Source organism: Schistocerca gregaria, chromosome 8 (assembly GCF_023897955.1).
Source record: "Schistocerca gregaria isolate iqSchGreg1 chromosome 8, iqSchGreg1.2, whole genome shotgun sequence".
Lineage (NCBI taxonomy): Eukaryota > Metazoa > Arthropoda > Insecta > Orthoptera > Acrididae > Schistocerca > Schistocerca gregaria.
The window spans coordinates 200,258,127-200,279,295 of NC_064927.1; the positions used below are offsets into that span (position 1 = coordinate 200,258,127).

Consider the following 21,169-nt stretch of genomic DNA (forward strand, 5'->3'; position numbering starts at 1 on the left):
CTGTGCGATTAAAACACCAAATAAACATCAACAACTTTGCAATGACATTCTCAGCATCTAGGAAAAAACGTTTACCATACGTGAACACATGTGCTCTATCGGCCACTTTTACTTAGCTACTGAAATGGCTGACACTCCTGAAGCGAGTGACCTATGTGCTGTCTCCTTCCCACCACTGACAATGGTGTACTAACAAACCTGAAACCATCTGTTTCCCGTACTTCAATACAACAGTGCCACAAATACACTTTAAAGTCTGCAAAGGCTGATGCTGGAGAAAAGACGTGCACCACATACAGCACAGCTTTAGATATTTTACAAGACTTCTTCTGAGACGCACCGTATATCGCCTTCAACAATGCGGGAAACACGCTATGTTCACGATAAGGGGACTACAGTAATCCGACATAAGCAAGGGTGTACAGTCAGTCGATCTTCGTCAAAACCTTTGAACATTTGAAGGGGACGGGTATCCGTTGTGCTGGTGTACCTCATATGTGGGATGGCTTTCACAGTACTAATATAGATTTGTATATAGCTGTAGATGTGTAGCATAGAGGTTTCGCAGGATGTGTACAGCTTCCAGTTATATCTGCACAGCTCCACACTTGCCACAACAGGGTCAAAAAATTTACATATCAGTTCCCTCGCCAATGTGTTGGGACTCCAAAAATTTAAGCTAATCCGTTAAACAATGTAAATCATCCACAGTATGTAATGTGATATATGATGTCTGAAGTGCTGTGACGTGTCGTGCTGTTTTGCTTGCAGATAAAGAACAGCCTCTGGGAGGGTGCGGTGCACGGCGTGGCTGCTGTATGGAGCCCCCTGCTGCAGAACACGTCCAGGGTGGACCACGAGCTGATGCACATATCGGACTGGCTGCCCACGCTGTACGCCGCAGCAGGTACGTCCAGTGGAGAGGGGTGGTGGGAAGAGGGGGCAGGGTGCTCATTTGGTAGTCAGGGAAACAGTCACAGGCAGTGCTGGTATCAGTAGCACTCACATCTAATAACACTGTCTGACAAAAAAAAGGTGACGTGCCAAGACGGCATGGTCTGATGTGAATGTACGTTCGTACAGCCACACGCCATCAGCAGGTATCACTGATTAGAATTTCAATTCTCTGCGACAGTTACAATATTCAGCAGAGTGCATTAGCATTGTGTTGTCATCAGGTGTGGTAAGGTATATTAGGGACATGAACAGAGTCTGACGTTGAATGATCACTGAGAAACACATGGAGATGCCATGTAATCGAGAGAGCTTCATCAGCACTGACAAGAGTTAGAGACACGCCTCATTTTGCGTCCCTATTTGACCGACTGATCAAATTTTGCAGTAACCAGAGTATAACAGTGGCCCAATGTTGGACTGCACTCGATCGTGAGGGCCAGTATACTCGTCGCAAAGTACCAGTAGACTATGTCTAACCACCATAAGGGGTAGGGGGAGGATAGCTGTATTGCTCACGAAGACCATCATAACCACGTAACATCTGTAACTACCATCCAGTAACAAGCAATGGACACTGTACAACATACCGTATCTTACTCCACCATTCATTTGTGCCATACTAGGGAATTACCATACTATGCATGGCCTGCTGTTTGCAATACAGATGGGTTCATATGGAGTGGTGCGGTGACTAGGAAGCATGGAATCCTAATGAATGGCGTTGAATTATGTTCAGGAACGAATCGCGGTGCTGCACTACCCTCGATGACCATCGTTGGTGAATATGGTGGCGACCTGGGTAGAACAAGGTTCTTCCAATGTTTTGGAGTCACGATGTGGACGCCTTTGGGTATGACTTAAGTCCCAGCAGGTAGTCACTGAGGGCGCAACACTATGTCATGGACATTCTGCATACTTATATGTTACCTCCTATGCGACAGAATCGTAGTGTCACTTTTCAGCAGGACAATGCTCGTCCACACACAGCACTTGTCTGTTGAGTGTGTTGAGGTACTCACATGGCCAGCAAGATCCCCAGATCTGGCACCAACAGAACTTGTATTCTAACACTGAAGACGTCAACTCGTAAGTGCCAGTATTCTGGATATCAGGAATAGCTATTCAGTTATGGGACATCTTGCTTCCTTAGTGGATACCACAGCTCCATAACAGGCTTCACAACTACATACAGACCGACCAGTGGTGGAGGGGGGAAGTTGCATCATCACAGATGGAGGTGGGCTGAGATACCAAGCTCTTAGTGTATTTGATTCGATTTTGTAATCGCTGAAATAACATCACATATCCTCTCAGCCCATGAAGTTTTTGTTTGTTTCCTCCTACCCCTCTCGGTGTGGTTCATCTTTACCGTCACGCCATGTAGTTAGCACACCTGTGCACCGCAATTAGATTGTGGGTCATATTTCACGACATTTTAAAAAACGTCCCTATTGAAATTATTACTTTGCGTCAAGGAGTGTAGCAGTTCAGTTGTGCAGTGGGCTTAATTAACTTCTGAAACGTAGCACTGTGACGATTGCATTTAATTTTACAATATTTGTATTGCAGCGTTATTCTGCAGAGCACAAGTACCAACTTCGCATTCATTTTGAAAAAAAAACTAACTCGGTGCATCTTTCCTGTGGCCAAAACCTGCTTATCGTCCTGGGGCAATAAAATGGATATTTTCGAGCACATTCATTACTCTCTTGTACAAAGGATGTCTATTGTGATTTTTGCAATTAGAAACAAGAGTCCTTCATGTCAAAACATGATGTATCATAGCAAACAGTCTATTGTGGTGGTAATTCGTTAAACGCAGTTTTTCTCAATGTGTTCACAGGAGGTAATGCGTCCGACCTGCCGGACGACCTGGACGGGGTGAACATGTGGCCGCGGCTGGTCTCTGGAGAGCCCAGCCAGCGCACGGAGATACTCCTCAACTACGACGAGGTGGCTGAGACCGGCGCCGTCCGCGTCGGCGACTGGAAGCTCGTCAGGGGTGAGTAGCAGCCATATCTGGGCTGGCGTTACCTGCAACCTATCAAATACATCAGACGTTATTCTACAGGGTCATACCACACCCCACAGCAGTTGCAACTGTGGAATAGAATAGCGAACAGTGCACAGTTAAATGATACGGTACAAACTTTGTGTGGCTGCAATGAGCATAGAGTTCATGTATAGAGGGTGTAACGAGTACCACTCCAGATAGCTTTATATATGGTACATTAAATGTGTAAACACATCAGTGTATAAGTTGTTTTTTCTCTGCATCTAACAGGATTCCCGTAAACACCACACATAATTTACTACCTGATGTTTTCTGCACGGTTGTAACTGCGTCATTAACTGGACTACAGCTGTCGGTATAGGCTTAACGTTTTGTGTCCACGTGTTCATGCTTCAATACCTGCCTTGATGTCCAGAGGAAAATTAGCATTAATGGATTACTCTTGCGACATGTTCTGGCAGGTACAATCCACCATTGATACGACTTGTGATAGCTATAATTGTTAGTGTGCAAATGACGTACATACTGATGTAATGCTGTTAAGTACACAATCCTCAGTCACTGACGGAAGTATCTGCACTTATACCCATTTTATAACGGTATAAGTCTGATGCGTGTATTATAAATGTTATTCTTTATTAACATTCAGTGAAATCGTATTTCGTAGATAGAAAAATGTTTTGTGAATATTTGCTGCCTTAAGGCAGCGTAAGTTTAGAAGATATTTAGGTGGAAGGATTCTGTCACGTATTTATCTGATGGTAAAATTTTGTGAACACATTTTGGCCATGAGGATAAGGAAGCATATACGGAAAAACCTGGGGATCGACAGGGCACAGTAAGATTTAATAATGGATACTCGATTGTTGAAGAGGAGGAGGACATTTCTTACTTTCTTGCCACTGGCATTGTGCTATAGAAACAATTGTCGACGGTGCTAAAGAAGGAAAGTGTGCAATATAGAAAGTGGTTACTCATATGGTGTTCACACATCGTGTAGTGGCTTCTGTGAGATGTGTACAACACCAGCTGGCAGCCCTAACAAGTGGTTAAAGAAGGGTGGCTACATTTATCTACACTGCGCCTTCTGATGAGGTGAGAAAAAGAGTGGCAGTTGTGGGAGGAATGGGAGTGTATGAAGAAGTAGGAGTTTCTATGAAGTTGGGTCATTTAGTGCAAATTTAATGTTGTAAGTTGTTTGAATCGAAACCGTAAGCGGTGTGGTGGTGCGCCAGGTGTGCAGAACAACGACTACTACGCCGGGGCGAGCGGCGCTGAGGACCCGCTGTTCACGCCGGCCTACGACGTAGAGGAGGTGCTGGCCAGTCCAGTGGGGCAGGCGATCTCCAGCGTGGTCGGGGCGTCCCCGGAGGCGGAGGACGTGCTGCGGCTGCGCGCTGAGGCGACCGTGTCCTGCCCGGAGCGGCCCGCCCACGGGCTGTGCAACATCACGAGCAGCAGCGGCTGGTGCGTCTTCAACATCAGGCAGGACCCGTGCGAGGCGGGCGACGGCCAGCCGGCCGACATGCCGGAGGGCCTGGTGGACACTCTGCTGGAGCGGCTGGAGACGCTGTCGCAGCCGCTGATGCCGCAGCCGGGGGCCAACGTCACGCAGACCGACCTGGCTGACCCCAAGCGCTGGAACAACACCTGGGTGCCCTGGGTCGACTGCATCGCCGACAACGCAGACCCCATGTGCAACGTCGTCACGTAGTGGCCGCTCTCTCTTTCAGCACTTACTTCCGCTCAATAGTGTGATGCAGCTATGTAAAGAGCAATAAATAGCTGTCACATTCGTACTTCTTGAATTTTTCTCAACAGTATGTTGTACCTTAATACCAATTCCAGTACAAATCTTACAACCATTACCCCTGCGTTTATACCTTAATTAAGTTCAAAATCGTTAAGGCTTTTGTGGCCACTTGCTGACAAACTGCCTATTGGCATCTGTCTAGGGTTCTTCGGCCGACTTTCATCAAATGATTTTTCTGTAGTTCCGTCAGCACGAGTGGCTGGTATTATCAAAGCTTCACCCTCCATTGCCGGTGGTGAAGTGGAGCCGAGCTCGCGGCCGCAGACTATATGTACCTGGCGCGCCAACGTCCGAGGGCTTCTCCGCGGTCATTTCCGGTGCGTTTCTCCTCTTGCTACCTGCGACGGTCGTCCGCTGCAGTACGGGCAGCCAGGATCCGTTTACCTTAAGGCTTTCCTCTTTCTTGTTCAAACTGTTCGCGTGTTTTTGTATTTCTGCAGCTTCTCTGAACAAGCGCGTGTGATAGTGCTTCTCTACAGCCAGAACTTCTGTGTCGGCGAATTTTATTACGTGGTCGGTCTCATTCAGTGCGTGCTCTGCTACGGCCGATTTCTCCACCTGCCCCAACCTGCAATGTCGCTTATGCTCTTCGATCCTGGTGTTAATGGATCGTCCAGGCATTACGACATAAAATTTTTCGAATGTGCATGGAATACGGTATATTCCCGCCCTTGCAAGTGGGTCTCTTTTCTCCTTCTCCGATCTACGACACTCTTTGATCTTCCTTGTCGGTTTGAAAATCGTCTTTACGCCATGTTTGGGCAATATACGTGACTCTGGAAATGTACGGCAGAAAGGCCGTACCCGACATTTCTATTTCTGGTTCCTTACTTCGCCGAGTGTTTGGCTCTGTTACACTTCTAATATAATTGTGCGTGCGGCTTGCAGTGAATTTCAGATTTACGGCACAGCTGAAATTACCTACACTTTTATCAAATATTTTGCAATCCTCCCTCACCTGGTATCATATTTTTTATACGCAGAACGAGATTTGGAAGTAAACTTATATAGCCGTACTGGTCAAGAGACACTGAATTATGGTCGCTTGATAGAACCCCAACGGATATAAACTAAACACAATACAGCTTATAGCCAAAATAGGTACAACACACAAACAGTAAACAACAATACAACAAAAAGAGCACAATAAAAAGGGCAACGGACAAACAGATAATAAAATATCAGCCATCTCAAAGAGCCTGTGAAACCAACACGTGACAATCACAGCAAAGCCGGCACACTTCATAAGGAATGCTGCATGCTATGATGTAACACGCAACAACATAAACGTCCACAGGGTGGCGAACATACTGAAAAAACAATGGGTATAAAAAGCATAGCGCACAACCAAAATAGTACAGAAAAAAACTCTGCAACAACACCTACACAGACAAACTGAACAAAATTATATACTCGATTCACGAACTACAGTGATTTGCTGACGTCGAGGCACAGGTGGAGAGTGCATTGCTGCCGGTTCCAAGCGACAACTGTCGTACGCTCATACACGCGCTTTCCGCTTGAAGAAAGCACTTATCTTGCAAATCATGTCTGCCGCTTCCTTATGTAGAATTTGTCGCTTACTATCACCATCAGCGATGACAACTAACAACAAATGGAGTAAAAATTTGCTAAATAACAACTACGATCCCTTCTGATGCTCGTGTTGGCTACAAAATTCAGACCAGAGCGCTCAGAGTACTACGCAGTTCACATTGGCTGTCGGAGAATGACGAACAAGACTAAACTCACCGGTCATCGTTCGTGAATCCGCTATTCAATCTGTCAATAATGTAAATTATTCTACATAACTCAAACATGCAGGCACTTCACAACTAGGTATTCTGAAGACACCAGAGACTTAAAAAGTGACAATACAAGCTTCACTTTTTCAAAGTACGCCACAGAAGAAAACCACCATCCGAATAATACTGAAACTATCGATGCTTACAGAAAGTAACACACTCTACCAAAAGCTAATAATAAAGGATAACTAAGACGGTGAAGAGCCAGTAATTCAAGCAAAGAAAACTCACAATAAAATGCAACAAACACTGTTTTGGAACGCTTACTTTTTCAAAGTAAACATAGTGGATGAAATATGATCGATACACCAAAATCACCTGTTTCTCAACCCCTTTCGTCCCCCACCTCTCTCTCTCTCTCTCTCTCTCTCTCTCTCTCTCTCTCTCTCTCTCTCTCTCTCCCTCACTCACGCACACACACACACACACACACGCACACACACCCACACACATACAAATCAAATAAGTTTCTCTCGCAGACGCACCATGAAAACTTGCAACCGAAGCATTCAAAATTAACATCGCACTGGACGAAAACAAAGCTTGAAACAAGTGAGCAGCGACAATAACTGCGTCTCTCGGTGACTAATGCGCCTTTAGTTTTTCTCCCATATCTTGTCCTGTGTACGAAAACGTGTGATACCAGGTGCGGGAGAAGTGTAACAGATGTGGAAGATTGCGTATGTAATTACAACCAAATAACAAAGCACATCAATGATGTACAACAACATTTGAAATGCAAACCTCGGACACGTACGACCAATACTCTCTAAAAAATGCTTGAAAATGAATAACTCTCTAAGTTCTCCCGACTGCTTCGCAGCTGACATGCTGTAATACCGTAGAAAGGAGTAAACGCAAGCCAAACTGTACCGAGCCAATTCCTCAAGGTAGTTCCAGGTGAGCAGAAAAGCGAAAATCGAAGCGTATAATCTATAATTTTTGTACCATAAGTTGAAAACAACCACAAAAATGTATAACATTTTTAAATAAAGAAAACGAGTTAGGAGACACATAGGTGTCGAAACATGTCGGGGTAAACAGAAAAAAGAAATGCAGTGTGTTTTGCAGCAGTCAGAGTTCAAAAATACAACTTGGAAGACGTCACCTGAGGATTCCATCACAATAAGATGAGAATATTACTTTGATATATGAACTCTGTATTTGTTGTCTTACGATTACCTCAATCAGCAGTCTTCCTTGTAGACCAAATTAGTTCTGGGTGTCCTGTACATAGTATCTACCATTCTACTCTAATGCAGTTGGGTGGATCTTTCCCTTCCTTACGTTCATTCTTCTAACCAAATGACGTGCTGTTGTTCAAGCAATCATTTTTGCTGCTTACAGGATGTCATTCATCTGTGCTTCTATTGAGACATGTAGCTTAATGTCATCCATGTCCATCAGACGACTTAACACATTCTTTAAGCCGTTGCTGCTTTCGATAACGAAACTATATCAATTTGAATTAAGTATAGAGAGAATTGGATTTTGTGCTAAAAGATAAGGGGCTCAAGCTGTACCCCCTGTGTGTCTCAAATCCTAATTGACTCAGTTATCATACTTTTGTTGCCATTTGTCAGGTTTTGGAGGAAGGAAGACACGCCTTCTAGTGTTTCATCACTGACGAACATGGCTTGATGGCCTAACTGTTGATTTTACTTTTTCTTCTAAATACTTATTATCATCAGTTTTGAAGCATTTCGAACTGAACCTTTAATAAAGAGCGGGGCACACGTATGTCTATACTCCATTCCCTTTAGAATTACCACTCTCTATAAGAACAAACTCATTAGACGAACTCGTGATTTGAGTATGGTTGTCTAACGAGTAATGAATATACAACCATACTCATTAGACAAACTCGTGATTTGCCGTCTCTCTAACAGATTTTATGTCGTCATTCTACCGTAAAGGCTCTTTATCACGACTAATATAGACTGAATAGTTGGATTCAGAAGTCTATCGCTAAAGACGTTTTCAAATCTAACGTTTCACTTCTCTGCTAATAAATCACATTACCTTGCATTTAAAGTGGCTAGTCATTCATGACGAGCTGAAAACAATATAGCGAGTGATTTTCGATATCTGTAGTTACACAGCTAACAACTGGAGACTCAGAGAGTGTGCTTCTCAGCACTTGATAGTGATCTCATCAAACTCTCATCTTACGACTCCAACACAGGTACCATCGTCAGATTCAAGTAGGTCTGATTACCTTTCTTAGTTGCTGGGATCAGCAAGAGCAATAAAATACTGTGTGACATCGAAAACGTTTCTGTAAGTGGTTCGAACATCTGAACACGGAGAAACATCGTAAAGGTGAAATAGTATTTAAGACACGAAAAAAGAAATACGATGAATTTGGTGTCTTGTTTATCTGGTTGCGACACCAAGCTGCAGAGGTTGGCCCTCATTTTTGCAGAGTGTCCCGTCCCATTTGTTTAAAGTCGCTACTCTCCTAGGATGACGTAGAGAATTTCCTTCTGCTTCGCAAGCGGACTTCGCATTGTAAGTCTATCCGAACCAGGACAACTTTATTGATTCTGGGTCATTTCCCTAATAGTTGTATATCTTACGTGGTCTCGCTGAGATATTCCATAGGATCTTTTGAGACAGTCCATTTCAACAACTCTCAATTTGTTTTTACCTTTTCTAGTAAGTTTGACATGCTGGCCCACTACTTTCAAGTTTGTTACATTTTCACCACTGCACAGGTATACAGTGTTCTCAAAATTTACCTTGAATCTCCACTTATCAAGTTCTTCTAACAATTTTCTTAGCTTAAAGCATATATTATCTTCAACACTGCCTGATCATCTGAGAAGAACCAATGCACACAAACAGTGATACTTTTTTTTATCTGAATTCCCGTTCCTGTACCTTTACTATTCCACAAGTCTAGGTATAAGAAGAGAAAGAAAGTCGGCAGTTTTCGTTGCTACTCGCCGCGGTGCACAGCACAGCTATACGTGACTGCGGAAGCTCACAGAGAACGCTGGTTAGCCTGGTAGACAAGGTGCAGCTGAGCCATTACGGGTAGAACAAGAGTGCTCCATTATCTCTATAGTTTTTCTCACAAGATTTTACAGAAACAACTCATCAAAAAAATTTGATTTTTAGTTACGAAGAACTGCATATGTCACCTTCATGGTAAAGTGCCCATCGTCTCCTTAATGGTCATATTTATTGTGATACTTGCACCATTGGGAAATATTAGTCGCATTGATTTTGCGATTGGCGCATATTACACCGTATTTTTCTGCGGATGAAATTTAGTAAAGATATTTAATATTTCTCTACACTTGGGAGGAGATCGTCATCTATCCCGAACCTCGAGAAAAAAGGAATTTATGTAGCACTTTCACTTCGCACGCGTGCGAGAAAGATATCTTCATAACATACCTCACATTTCCTAAACCCCTCGCGATATTGAAACCAGATTTTTGCAAATGATAACACACAATAAGGAGAGTATTTTGCCATATGCTTACCATAAGGAACTTCCTTATCTTTGTTGTTGTAACCGAGGCTGCAGTTTTTATTTAATTTTTTTTCAGTCCATTGTTGTAAGATTTAAAAATTTATTTATAGGTATCAACAGCAGAATATGCTAGTATGAAAATAAAGGTGCTATTTCTTCTCTTATGTTACAGCAAATCCGACTCAATGCCGTTTTCTGAAAGATATTGACCTCTTTGGTCATCCATTACTTGTTTAATAAGACATTCTATTTGAAGTTTCTGTCGCGATGGCTATTCAAAGAGAAATCTGAGCAGTTTATAGTGTGTTTCGGCAAAAAAGCAAAATTTTACGTGGCAGTTGCATAAATGCATGTGTTACTCAAAACTCGTAACTGATGACACTTGTCTTAAGAAAAAAGTTTAACAACTCAGACGAAAATAAATCGCGAATTCTATTGCAGGATGAGGGGAATCGTGTAACGCAGGGTATTTTTAATAACGGACGGCTATGAGTGTCACTGTCCGCCCTTCAGTTATATTTGGCATACGAAAAAGTACAGCAAATACTGTACCATCTTTCCGTTCTTGTCCCTGCACAGAGCGAGGGAATGAATCTGCTTACCTCTTAATTCACCAGTAATATTGACTTTCAGGAATAGTTGGCAAGGTTCTGTGAGTCGCCATTGTGTTCACAGCTTCATAGTTACGAAAGAGTTTTATTGGGTCAGTTCTAGTCTGTAGCTAAAATCGGGCATTTTTCCATTAGAAATAACAAATGTGGTACCTGTGTGTCTCTGGATCACAGTGTTATAACAATGAGATTGTCATTATTTTATGAACCGCTTGAGAGTAGTCAAGGTTAAAATAGATTATAAATATATATATAATCTGTTTTTAACACATCAAAAGGACTCTTAAAGTGAAGGGGATCACCACTGAATGGGGGTAGGAGCAGTAAGATGGTACACTATTCGCTGAATATTACTTTCATGTTTCTTAGATGAAGAACAAGGAGAAAATCCGTTTGTAAGTTTCCAGACCACTCGCTCACTATTAAAAATATGATGGTTTACGGGATTCTGCCAAAGTCGAAACAAAGTTGCAGCGTTATTTTTGTCTGAACTGTTGACCTTTTCTAACTTGAAGAGGCAGCATCAGTTATGAGTAACGGCTATGTTTCTCTTTTTGATGGATTTAATTTTGCTTCTTTTGCTAATAAACACCATAAATGGCACAAAATCACTTTACAGCAGCTCTTGAGATAATCTTAAAACAGAGTGTTTTATTAAACAAGCAATAGGAGAATAGAGAGACCAACACCTTATGGAAAACCTCGATGTTTCGGTTTGCAGTAACATAAGAAAAGAAATTTCACGTTTATTTTATACTTGTGAATTCTCTTTTCACCTGCTGTCGAAGACTCTTAAGAATTACGGTAGTGGATTGAAAAATAAAATAAAAACCATAGTTTTTCCTATATCGCCGTAGATAACAAAGTTCCGCACGAAAATCCACCTTGCATAGCGCGGCTCAACTGAAGTCAAACCCGCGAAGGGACAGAGTCAGGGTTTTAAGTACACAGCATTCACCATTTCACAGATTTCATTACCATTTAAAAAAAACACTATATGTATATGCTAAGCAACAATTTCTGAGATCAGCAACAATCGCTTTAAACAGCAAGTGAAAAGGGAGCAACAGTTTAGATAGCAATAACAGTATTAAAATGACACATGGCCTTTTATCAAATAGTCCTTATAGACAAATAGTCCTTATAGACAAGTTCATAAACTGGAAACCCTTAACGTCAATTCATGACTAAGTGTTATGATCATTTAAACAGCAGACTGTATATAATCTAACAGAGAACACAGCTTGAGGAAATAGTAGCAAGCGCAATTATGTTACATACAATTTTCTATTACTTTTTGACAAGAACGTTACAAGCCTGCACCACTGGGCTGCCTCAACAAACCTTTTCATGGGCACATTTTTCTGAGCTTATTTCAGGTGACATGACTTACTATGAACCACCTATGCCATACCATGGAAAAATAAAATTTGTTTAGGCACCCATTTTTTTGAAAATTTATATGGCGTGATGACTCTCATGGACCGTGAGATGATACCATCAAATATTTTAGGAATTTATTTACTATTAAAATTGACACTGCGAAGCAATGAAAGATGTACATGATTTCTAGATAATCCTTTATTCACAAAATAGTAACGAACATTTAATTACTGGATACTATAAAATAGTCTGAAATATGGATCTACTCACAAATAGACATTGCTGTTGGAGAATATTATTCTTGTTCTTTTTGCATCGATCCCTAGACTTACACACTACTTAAACCAACTTAAACTAGCTACGCTAAGAACAACACACACACGCATGCCCCAGGGAGGACTCGAACCTCTGGTGGGAGGGGCAGTGCAATCCGTAACATAGCGCCTCAAACCTGGTGGCCACTCTGCGCGGCTCTTTTTTCTTCTTTTCTTGTACTGCGCATACGGCAACGGCTACACTTCATAATTTTCTTTGGAAGATGAACACCCATATTTGAAATCCTATGTTTATCAGGAGTACCGTATTGCCTGCTATTTTAAAAAATGATTACAGTTGGAAACCAAAGTCGTTTCCGTGTTGAGAATGCTGACAGTAATTCTCTTGTAACCTGTAAACGGAATGTTAGCTGCTTTCCATTTCATGTGACTCCTGCGTTCATTGTAAATTGATTCGCAATGACACCATCAACTAGAAAATAAAAATATCTGTGGAACCACATTAGAGATCGATGTCCAGATATGTACTGTTCTCGATTCTGATAGAAGAGATCCGCGCCGCCCATTACATTGTTGTGCAAACTTATGGCACTCTGACAAGCTTTTCTACATATGGAACCACCCCTTCCTTATCTCAAAACGAATGTTGCTTTCTTGGAAGTTGTTACCGTTCTAGTGTCTTGCAACTTAATCGCAACGACAGAACCTTTGATCTGTGCCTTGAACTCGCCTCGTGAAAGTTTGTCCTTTTTCTCCATCATTTCCGGATGACTTTTTCTGTTGATTCAGCAGTACCTACAGAATAAATTCTAGTATCAAAAAGTGTTTTCGTTAAGACGTACGAAGTTAAATAGTTGTCACTTGCAACAATACATTTACTGTGTTTCAAAGGTGAACAAAACGCAAGTGCAACCCTTTCACCAAGAGGAATATTGGTATTATTGTCTTCCCCTTCTCTATAGTAGATCTTGAACATCAGTATGTTGCCTGTCTGAGCATCAACCAGGCACTCCATCGACTGAAACATTGTCTACCACTGAGGGCACTTGTTGAAAAGTAGCACGAGACTGTGTGTCGATATGCAGTATATTATTCAGTTCAGTTCATGTTCAGTATATTATTTACAGAAGGGTCCAAAAACTGTATGCACTGTTTAAAAGTCCATAACGTACAAACTAGTTGGCGGAGTTGTCTCATTTTTGGTGAAAGGGTAACTTAAAGTTTAATTTAAAGATATCACTGTAGGTGTTCGAAATGGTCACCATTAACATCTACACACAAACGATGCCGCCGAACTGCAGCACGAACTAATGACTGCAACGTGTTCAGTTGGATATTTGCACATGAATGTACGATGGAGTCTCGAAGTTCATCCAATGTGCGTGGCTTTTGTCGAAAAACGACGTCCTTTAGTGTTCCCCACATGTAAAAGTCCAGAGGAGTCAGGTCTGGGGAACGTGGTGGATCTTGCACAGCACCTCTACTGCCTATCCATCTTCCTGGTAGATTTTCATCTAGATACGCCCAACCACGATTTTGGTAGTGGGCTGTGGCACCATCTTGTTGAAAGTAAACTCTTCCGTCTCCATACAAGTCTCGGATGGCAGGTAAAATAGATGTCTGAAGCTTCTGAAGGTACACCTCATCGGTAACTGTGCCGTCAAAGAAGAATGGCCCAATCAAGCCCCGGTAAGACAACACAATCCGCAAATTTACTTCTGGAAAAATCACGGCTTTGTCTACAGGGACGTTTGGATTTTCGGCTGCCCAGTAGATGCAATTGTGGCGATTTATTGTACCACTGAGTTTGAACTGTGCCTCAACAGACCACTCAGTCATCTCTGCAAACTCTTCATCGTTGCGAACCATGTTAGTAAATCACTCGTAGTACTGCATTTTACTACGATCTGGATCGTCCCCGTTCAGTGCGTGTAGCAATCGTGGGATGTAGCACTTCCGCTTTGCTGTCTTCAAAATTCGCCGAACAATTGAGCGACTCACTCCAGTTTCTCGGGCACACTGTCTCACGAGTGAATTGTTGTAACACACGACGGGCGTTAGCTGGCCTTTTTACTGTTACAGGTTGTAATGCCCCAAAATTGAAAAGTAGTGTGAGTGGTACACGCGTGTGGCATTACGTACGTAATACGCCTCAACTTATTATAAAAGTGTCAATTTCGATATAAAAAAGGGTTGTTAATTTTATATGTATTTGCTTCTGAAAATGTTGTCAAAATTATGTTGTAGAAGGAGCATATGCAAATCTGCCTGTCGTGGCCAGAGATGTCACACAACCGCGACGATAGCAGCAGCATGGCGCACGGGAAAGATACCGACTGATGCGCAACTGGCCGATATTTGAAGAGGGACGAAAACACCTAATAATGAAAGTTGTGAAAAAGAGACAATTAACGCAACATGTTTGTTTGTTCAAAAATTCTGGTTCTTGGTTTTGTCCCTTGTTTCAAGAGTAGTTACCGTTGAGATCTCGTGTAGAGAGTTACATTTGGTACATCGGGGACCATTGAGGTCATGTGGTAACGTCAGTCAGTTCGTGACACTCGGGAAGTGTGAGGCTATTTGAAGTTGGGGCTCCAGTGATTTAATGTCGGATTTGGGCTTCTAAAGTTATTAGTTGAACCCGTGATGGGTTTATGGCCTGTAGGGAAGCTATATGTAATTATTGGGCTAGGTGTGTTGTTCGCAGTCAGTAGTGGGTTGTGCGAAGATATTTGGAGTTTGCTTTAAAAGAGTAATTCGTTGTGTGACACGCTAAGAGATTGGTTTTTCTCCCGTTTTCATGTGATTAGTGATAGTGTAAAGTTTGGTCGAGCTAACCTTAGAGTTACTCGCAATCAGGTTTTTCTCCCGTTTTCATGTGATTAGTGATAGTGTAAAGTTTGGTCGAGCTAACCTTGGAGTTACTCGCAATCAGGTTTTTCTCCCGTTTTCATGTGATTAATGATAGTGTAAAGTTTGGTCGAGCTAACCTTGGAGTTACTCGCAATCAGGAGTTCCGTATCTCGTGCTAAGGGGAGGTTCTTTTCAGTCTTGATTTTGTGTATTTGGTATCGCCTTCACGCGAAGACTTTGTGAGTGACTGGTTTAATAAGGATAAGCACGAAGGTTCATGTGCCGTTACCGCTTCTGTAATAAGGATTTACTAAAGCTTTGGCGTGAGTGTGCGACTGTATTGGTTGTAATTGTGGGAAAGTCCTAAGGTAATAGAATCCTCGGCTGGAAGAACTCTCAAATTGAAGTGCGGCCTATGATTGTTGTGTAATTATTGTGAGAACGGACGTCCTGGTTTGATTACTGCAAACGGGAGAACCAATCTGTGTCAGATACTATGAGACACGCGTGAATCGATGTAATAGTAATTTTCCATCCGACGAAACTGACAGATCCAAGACCTGTTAACTGAGTACATCACGATAATTGTCTCTTTGAAATTGTGAGTGGTGAGTGTTTTAAATTTGGTATAGAGGGTCCGCGTATGTCAACGCCTGAAGACGGAGAGATTTGCTTTGATTTGAGTGAATATTAATGATGCTTTAAAGTGGCGGTGACGATAAGGTTTTTGTTTCTTTTTTTTTATTTTTTTTTTTTACTAACTTCCGCTTAGTGGGGAAGTAGTTTACCATCTGCACTCACGCATGACGAAACTTTGTGGAGACATTGAAAATTAAGAAAATGGCTAAATAAAATGATTCTCAGGCCCTGTTCATGATAAAGGAAAAATTGGTGTCTCGTGTTATCATTTCTCCCGATTTAACGTAACTTGAAAATACGATAACAGAATCTTTGAATCTGAAGAAATAAAAAGGTTAAAGATCACGCAGTCAATCAAAACGGTAAAGTACAAGCAGGACAAAGAATATTAAAGTGAAAGGTGAGTCACACTGAGAGTTTGTTACGATAATTACGTAAAGTTCGCCTTAAAGTATATGAAAGAGGTTTTTTCTGACTGTTTAAGTGATACGAAGTGGTAAAGTTAAGTTACGGGGGATTAATAAACTATGAAGGTTGTAGCATAAACCACTATCATTGATAGAATCCAAAGAGCATTAGCCATTGTGTGTGTTCGCAAAAAGAAATAAGCAAGGATAGTGCTGCAATGCAGTGACTGTATAGGATTAATGATCTCTAACTAGCAACGCTCAGTCAACACGTAAAATTATATCGCTGGCGTGCTCTTACGAAAAACAAACTAACTGAAACTGGTAGCTAAGAAAGTTTAGTCTAGATTGATTGCTTCAGTGGGGTTCTATTAAAGGGAACGCTCAAACTCCACGTTGGATAATTTTCAAGCTGGCAAAAGATAAGATAAATCCAAGGTATCGGCTTTGGAGTGTTGGGTTACGTAAGCGAGGTTTCCGATCACGTTGCTGTGAAGTGTGGCACATCGCAGTGAGTTGGGTTTAATTGACTTAAGTATCGCATCATAATCAGAGTTGTAGTTTCTGCTTGATTCCAACGACTAGTAGATTACCTTTGGTGTTAGCTTGCTGGTCGAACCTGTAAAATCTTGTGATAGTCAGATGTGTTAACTAAAATTTTCAATCGGGAGCTAACATTAGCGATAAAACCAGAACCCGTTTGTACTAGTGGTGGTCCAGCTGCATCTTCAGCGGTAGCTACTGTGCGAGTGGTAAGAATCTGGTTAAACTTTCCATCCTCAGAACTACTTACAGGTAGTTGCGGAACTCTATGGTGTCGCTACGCGTTTAATTACACTTGTCATCTCTGTGTAACAGTGCCATCCCACCCAAGTTTGACAAACTGATTAATAGTAGTCGCTTTAGCAGGTGTTGCTGGCTAGTGCAGTAAATATAATTTAGCAGACACATCACCACCGAGGAGCAGAACAAGGTCGTCCAGATCGTTGTTTGTGTTCATCTTTAACACAGCCTTCGACTTCAGATTTGTCTCGAATGCGATGAATCGCCAAACGTGTCGGTGGCTCTGTTTGATACTAATTTCGCCATTGCCGTTGAACCTCATTAATGTGTTCTTACTTAAAATACCACTTCAAAACTGACTTCCTTTCATCGAATGTAAGCCTTGGGCCAGCCATGTTTACTTCAGTAACCAGGTGCAAATAAGAACAAAACACTGACTATCTGGCGACTGTTATTTGACAAAACAAGACAACGCAGTACAACTATTGTGTGGCGATTGCCGGAACTGCAAACTATTGCACTACCAAAGATGAGACAAATCCGTCAATTAGTTTGCCAGTTATGGACTTTTAAACATTGGATACATTTTTTGGACGCCTCTGTATTATTTTCCTAATATTTTGAAAAATCGTCAGATTCAATGTCGAAAATGACTTATCTTCAGGATGTGAAAAGCAATATCTTCCTCTCTGGTAAAGTAATTATGTAATAAGAAAGATCAAAGCTAAGTGAATATGCCTAATAAAACCTCAGTAAACAGGCATTTTGTCTACACTAAATGTGTGAAACATTGCTAGATGTATGACCAGCTCGAACCATAGGAGCAATTATTGCCACATGTTTTGATGTGTTACATTGGATTAGATATTTTCATACATGCATTAACATCAAGAAATTTGCATAACAAATGAAAGAAGTACGGTGGAGTGCTTACAAACGCCACTTGTCTGCAGATAAACAAACAAAACCACGAAATAACACCAAAACAACGTCTTTCTACCACCAAATTGGTCACAAACAACACACATATAATACTCCATCAATTGTTGCCAGTGCGACTGCTGCCACCGGAGGGAATGTTCAGTTTTTCTCTTTCTAATGTGAAGATGGCAGCACGAGCAACACATGGGAATGTCGAGTTCCATGGATCCTGTAGGAAATAAAAGTATGTGGGTAGGTATCTTCCCGTTGCCCACGAAAGGGCTACAAAGATGAATCTACGAAGCAACGGTCTGAATTTTAGATGCAAAAAATATAATATGAAATGTCAGTTCTAGATGCTGCCTCAATGTCCAGCGAGAAAAATTCCGGTCCCGTAACTTCAATGAGTGAAGAAACAAATTTCATATCCGGCATTGTGGCCTTTCCTTCTCTCCTGGTTTTCTTTTTACCTTTCCCTTTTTTAATTTTTACTTTTCTTTAAAGAAAATGTTCAGTACCAAGGAACTCTGCACCGTGCCAGACTGGTCACAGTTAACAACGAATGACCAAAATGTTCGGCACAGATAAATCTCTTTAAGGACGAGGTTTAATCTATGCAGTGCAGATTATATACTTTACCTCTTACAAGGTTGACTGGTAACACCAAACAATAAACACCCAACGCTGCGATGACCTGACAAAATAAGGAACTAAAAACGATCTGTTTGCGTCTAGGCACAGTGCCTACGATATACACTAAACTGTGGCCAAACTAAGCAGTTAAAGGCAGTGTCGTTACAGCCCCCGATTTGTGATCCACCGTTAGACACAATGGTACCCATCTTGTACCTACTTTTGATTATTCAAGAGTGCATATAGTTGCATCCACACTTCCTTTGCTGATTGACGGATGCAGCGCCAACTGCCGAGTCGTAATGCGTCTGTCCTCACAGATGGTAACATCAGCTCTCTGCGACATGTCACGTGTGACATCCGTTGATGGTCTCCCCGACCGCTGCAAATCGTGGAGCTTCGTCGAAACGCCTTCTAATGACCTCACTCTCCGTGCCCAGCGAATAACTGTACTTCTGTCGACAGCAGACGCTCCATAGACTTTGGACAAGAGTTTGTGAATACTACTCACAGTTTCTATCTGTGCTGTCAGAAATTCCGTAATGGCACGTTGCTTGTAACGTACATCACCTACAGACGCCATTTTCAAACTGTCCTGCAGCTACGCTATCTGTCGGAATTAACGGAAACTTGGCGCGCTGAAATAATACATACGCAAGGTATCAAATTCATAGCGTTGTTCTAGGCTGAGAAAAAAAATGCAGTTCATTCCTTTCTGGGCAACACTCGTGCATAGGCACTGGAAAAGATACATGTGAGGCAGTGAGACTTACACGACCGGAACAATCACGCTCACTCGTAAAAATTTGAGGTACCCTTTCAGAGAAGAAATGGGCTTTTCGGAGCCAAAATTAGGTGAACAAGGAACAAGGGGGCACAATTTAACAACCACGAATCAGGTATCAAAAGCAGCTAGATTACCACACTGCAATTTAATCAGAATGCCCAAAGTCGGTGTGCCTCGCCACAAATTCGAGCCACTTGACGTCCTAGGAACCGGGAGAGGAGGACGTCGCCGCCCAAGCACGAGCTGTCCCAGTTCACTACTACCCGTGGCAAAGGCTCGCTTCCCTAAGGCTAGGCGCAAATTGAGACGCGTATAGCACGTGTGACGTGACACGACACTACAGCGCGACACGCACGTGCCGCACGGATCGCGCGGGTGCAGCGCATATTGCGACGCGTACACCATACTTCGCACGCGCCAACTGGCGACGCTCTGCGCTGACTGAACCGAAGCGCGCGCAACCTGTCATCTTTCTCAAACGATTTTACAGAAACTATTCTCTGAAAATATATGATTTTTGCCTTACTTCTAGCGTTATATGTCAGCTTCGTGGCGAAGTGCCCATCACCTCGCCAATGACCATTCTTATTGTGATGTTCACATTTTAGTAAGACCCTTCGCAAAACTCAAAAAGTTTGCAACGAAAATTAGGGGTCGCTATGATTTTACGTTTGGTGCGTATTACACGATATGTTGCTGCGTACGAAATTTAGCTAAGATGCTGAATTTTTGTTTAGACTTGGGAGGAGGTCTCTGTTTTCCTCCGATCTCGAGAAAATGGATTCCATGTAGCGCGCTCACTTCCGATCTCACGCCCGCGAGATTTGAAATACTCGAAGCATCTCTCATATCTAGTAAACCGCTCGAGACATCGAAACGAAAGTTTGGCGAATGATAGCACACAAGGAGGAGAATGTTTCGCCAACTATTGAACACAAGGAACTTTCTTATCTATGGCGATATATCACTACTTCTTTTTTTATTTCTTTCACTACAGAGACTGTAATTTTTTAAGAGTTATCGACAGCTAGCGAAACAAGAGCATTCTCGTAAGAAAATAAACATAGATTTCTTCTTATATGTTACTGGAAACAGATACTATGAGGTTTTTCCTAAGCTATTGAGCTCTGTGATTGCCAATTACTTGTTTAATGAGGCCCTCTGTTTCGGAATTCTGTCTCAATAGCTGCTGTGAGATGAGTTTGGCAAATTACGTTGTGACAAAGGAAGTACAATTAAACCAGTCACCAAGAGAAATGTGGCCTTTACTCATAAATGGTTCGAATGAGAAAAGTTAACAACCCACACAAAAACACATGGCAATTCTGTTGTAATTTTGGTGGAATCCCCGTAACCCGTCGTATTTTTGACACTGATCGACTGGAATGGAAACTTACCAAAGGATTTTATTTCTTCTCTTGATCTGAGCAGTATTAAAGTAATGACGAGCGTTCCTTCAGGCGGAATTATAGGCACATACCAGATACTGGTTACTCACCTACGGCTTGCCAAACTCACAATGCGTGATGGCGAATAAAATAGTTGTTATTGAGAAAAATGAACAATTGATCTGTCGCACAACACAATGGTCAGTGTATTGTCAGCAGCGAAGGATAATGCACGCGACAGGAATGCACAAGCTAGCCATGTGTGCTTTGTGAGTTGGAGATCGAAAAACATTGTCATGAAAGTAGATCTGTCTTTGTCAGCTTCACATTTCAGCAAATTAAATATATCTAATCATAACACTCTTTTACGATATCCTTCTTTCGTAATAATACCGACCATTTTCTTCATTTGTGTA

The 21,169-nt window shown here is 42.0% G+C and overlaps 3 protein-coding genes across 3 annotated transcripts in view; all 3 read left to right on the forward strand.

The window, feature by feature from the left end:
• Positions 1-2,894, forward strand: part of LOC126285108 (uncharacterized) — a 112,120-nt gene extending 109,226 nt beyond the window's left edge. The window contains exons 7-8 of the mRNA XM_049984432.1: positions 772-907; positions 2,801-2,894. Of these exons, the coding sequence (XP_049840389.1) occupies positions 772-907; positions 2,801-2,807 (143 nt within the window). The 3' untranslated portion in view covers positions 2,808-2,894. The remainder of the gene's footprint in view (positions 1-771; positions 908-2,800) is intronic.
• Positions 1-21,169, forward strand: part of LOC126284308 (arylsulfatase B-like) — a 197,602-nt gene that overhangs the window by 113,645 nt on the left and 62,788 nt on the right. The window lies entirely within an intron of this gene.
• LOC126284309 (arylsulfatase B-like) overlaps positions 1-21,169 on the forward strand; it is a 177,079-nt gene that overhangs the window by 13,077 nt on the left and 142,833 nt on the right. The window lies entirely within an intron of this gene.